A 3,303-nucleotide genomic window follows, 5' to 3' on the forward strand; every position below is an offset into this window, starting at 1 on the left:
CAGTATGTACTATAGCTAAAAGGAGAGCTGTTTCTTATGTGCACATGTGTGTGTGTGTGTGGTGTGTGTGTGTATATATATATATATTATAATATATATATATATATATATATATATCATCATCATCATCATCATCATCATCATCATTTAACATCTGCTTTCCATGCTAGCATAGGTTGGATGATTTGACTGAGGTCTGGCGAACCAGATGGCTGCACCAGATTCCAATCTGATCTGGCAGAGTTTCTGGATGCCCTTCCTAATGCCAACTACTCTGAGAGTGTAGTGGGTGCTTTTACCTGCCACCAGCACAAGGGCCAGTCAGGCGCTACTGGCAACAGCCACGCTCAAATGATGCTTTTTATGTGCCACCTGCACAGGAGCCAGTCCAGTGGCACTGGCAATGACCTCGCTTGAATATTTTGTTCACATGCCACCAGCACAAGTGCCAGTAAGGCGTCACAGGTAACAATCACAGTATATATATATATATATATATATATATATATGTGTGTGTGTGTGTGTGTGTGTGTGTGTGTGTGTGTGTGTGTATATGTGTATATATATATATATATGTGTGTGTGTGTGTGTGTATATAGCATCCCAGAGAGACACATTTGGTCTTTGAAAGAAAGTGCCACAGAGTAGAACATAAAGTGGAAGATCCTGGAGAAATGTAAACTGTACTTCAATAGCAGCAGGAAGTGCAGGTTATGCCTGGCTGAGAAGAGAGGGATTTTAAAGGGTACCCAGCACCTGGATATTTACCTGACTAGCAGAAATAAAGTGTTCAACTCTTGCCCACATCAAATGAAGTACATCTTATCATACCTGCGCATCCCACCATGACTACAACCACCAGTCCACCAACCTCAGCTTTCCACCAATACTCTTGAGCATTGCAAAGAGCTTGGTGAGAGCATACACAAATGCACCCATATACATACATATACACACCAACGACCCACACACATACGTGCACACCCCAACAAGGCAGACACCTACCAAATAGACCATCTTCCACCCCACCCCACCCAACACATATCACTACACACATATTGTACCCCCACATATATAACCCCCCCCACACACACACACACACATATTGTACCCCTACACACCACACACTAACATAAAGCCCAATGACCTTAGCCAATACAGAAAGAAAACAGACTAATGAACACAATTATTATTATATTTACCTACACCCATGGAAAAAACTATACCTATGACACCAATACACATATCCCATTCCCATAGGAGCACTACACTAAATAACGCACACATTTTCCACAAACACTTCAAGATAACTCTGACCGGTTTTATAGTGAATCCAACCAAGGGACATAACTCCTAACCTAATCCCCTGCTCATTTTTATTTCACTATATTTTCACAGCAACTGCAAACCGAAAGTATCTATTCACTTCCACCAATAGAGAGCAGTTACCATATTCCTTTCCAAATGAACTAACTCTGATGAGTGTAAAGTTATATAATCGGCTTGTATTCCTTATGCAAAACTGGTTTGTAAGATCAGCCATGATGGACATATAATATTGTACTTTCCAGATAACATACATACATACATACATACATACATACATACATATATATGTGTGTGAAAACACACACATTTATGTGTGCATATATGTACTGATATGTGTACAAATTTATATATAAATATATATCTGTGAGCATGTGAGTGTGCTGTGTATGTTCCAGCGTGTGTGAATGAATGAGTGTGTGTGTGTGTGTGTGTGTGTGTGTGTGTGCAAGTAGCTGGTCAATTTAATGGTCTTAAGGTCAATAGTTCATTTTTTGTCAATGCCATGCCAATTTATCCTTAACTCATATATGACTTTCACCTGATAGAGAATAAATTCAATATGGAGGTAAAAGTTTTAGAAGATAAAGCTTATTTTGGATTAGCGAGAGACACCAGAAAGTTCCAGAAAGTTTCAGAAATATCTCAAGATTTTAGAGGTTGAGTTCTAGTGGCAAATGATGCAGCTTGATCAGGTATATAGTGTCAAAGTCACAAGTTGGTATTTGATACATTTGGCTATTTGAAGTACACCAGTTTGAAGTGAGAACCTAGCAGATTGTTCACATGCCAGCAAGAGATGTGGATGAAGGCTAAGCTGAATGAGACCTCAGCTGACTAGATAGGAAATGGTTAAAGCTCTTTAAATGATTTGTTCATTTTCTAAGAGAAATAATGGAGTTGTATTATATCTGTGGCCCATGTCATGATGTGTGTTGTAGTGTCATCTAAGAGAAGACAGAAGTAAAGAAAGAACAAAGAGAATAGAGATGAGGAGAAATAGTTGTGATAAGAAAGGCTTGATTTGCTGCAGAGCTGATGTAACAATGTTTTTACTGTGGGACTGCCGTGACAGTGTATTGGTTATTTTGTGTGTAACTAATGCAAGGTGTGTACTGAGGATAGGAAAGGGCTTGTCCTGTAGTTGAGGCATTAATTGCCCCTAGACCAAAAGTAGTGTTCCCAAGAGATGAAGTGCCTGGTATGAAAGTGTGGGGTAAAGCTGTGGTTTGTGGGTAGCCTGGGGGAAAGTTTGGTTGTGGTGTCATATATGGAGCAGATGAAGGTGCATTCGTTGAAGCTGAAACAGCTGGTGGAGAGAAGTAGAATGGAGCTTGTGGAAAGCTATGGGCTGACATTCTTGTTAAGTATCCAGGAACATTGGGGTTTGGCAAGCGCACACAACAGGCGCTACTAGAAGAGCTGGTGGGGTTGGTATGAGACCCTGTGGCACTGGTAACAGTAGATGCATTTGCAGTAGATGCACTTGCTGTTGTACTACCTACTGGTGAAGTCGAACCATCCAGATTGCAGCCAGGATTGTACATATGCAGTGTATACATAGCTGGATGTGCTTGAGTAATGGGAGACAGCGATGTCATTAGCCCACTAGCGTTAGTCATTAAATCACTAGTGGTGCTTGTCACAGCAGCAGCAGGCCCTTTACTGGAAGTAGAATTAACTGTCAAACCAGATTTGTCTTTTTTCTCAACAAAGCCATTGGTTGAACAAACCCGAGGTTGGTCATAATTAAAGCCTGGCAAAAAGCAAGGTGTATCTGGACCAAACGTGTTTCCAGAAGTCATAAACTGTTCAGCAAGATCCATCTGCTGGCGAAGAATAATAGGCCGACCTTCACACCGAGCTTTTTCTGCATTGGTTTCTGCGAGCATTAGCTGAAATCTCAGGGGAATGTCTTTGATCGGTTTAATCAATTTGTGACTGCCATACCAATAGAACTTACGCCTGTTTCGCTTC

The 3,303-nt window shown here is 40.8% G+C and overlaps 1 protein-coding gene across 3 annotated transcripts in view; it reads right to left on the bottom strand.

Annotated features, from left to right (window-relative positions):
- Nucleotides 1-506: 506 nt before the first annotated feature.
- The window catches only part of LOC115212293 (endochitinase A-like), a 116,852-nt gene continuing 114,055 nt past the window's right edge, over nt 507-3,303 (bottom strand). For all 3 annotated transcript variants that reach the window (XM_036502912.1, XM_029781138.2, XM_036502911.1), the window contains exon 2: nt 507-3,303. This exon is cut by the window's right edge and continues 729 nt beyond it. In XM_036502912.1, the coding sequence (XP_036358805.1) occupies nt 2,379-3,303 (925 nt within the window). In that variant the 3' untranslated portion in view covers nt 507-2,378.

This window comes from Octopus sinensis, linkage group LG5 (assembly GCF_006345805.1).
Source record: "Octopus sinensis linkage group LG5, ASM634580v1, whole genome shotgun sequence".
NCBI classification, from domain to species: Eukaryota; Metazoa; Mollusca; class Cephalopoda; order Octopoda; family Octopodidae; genus Octopus; species Octopus sinensis.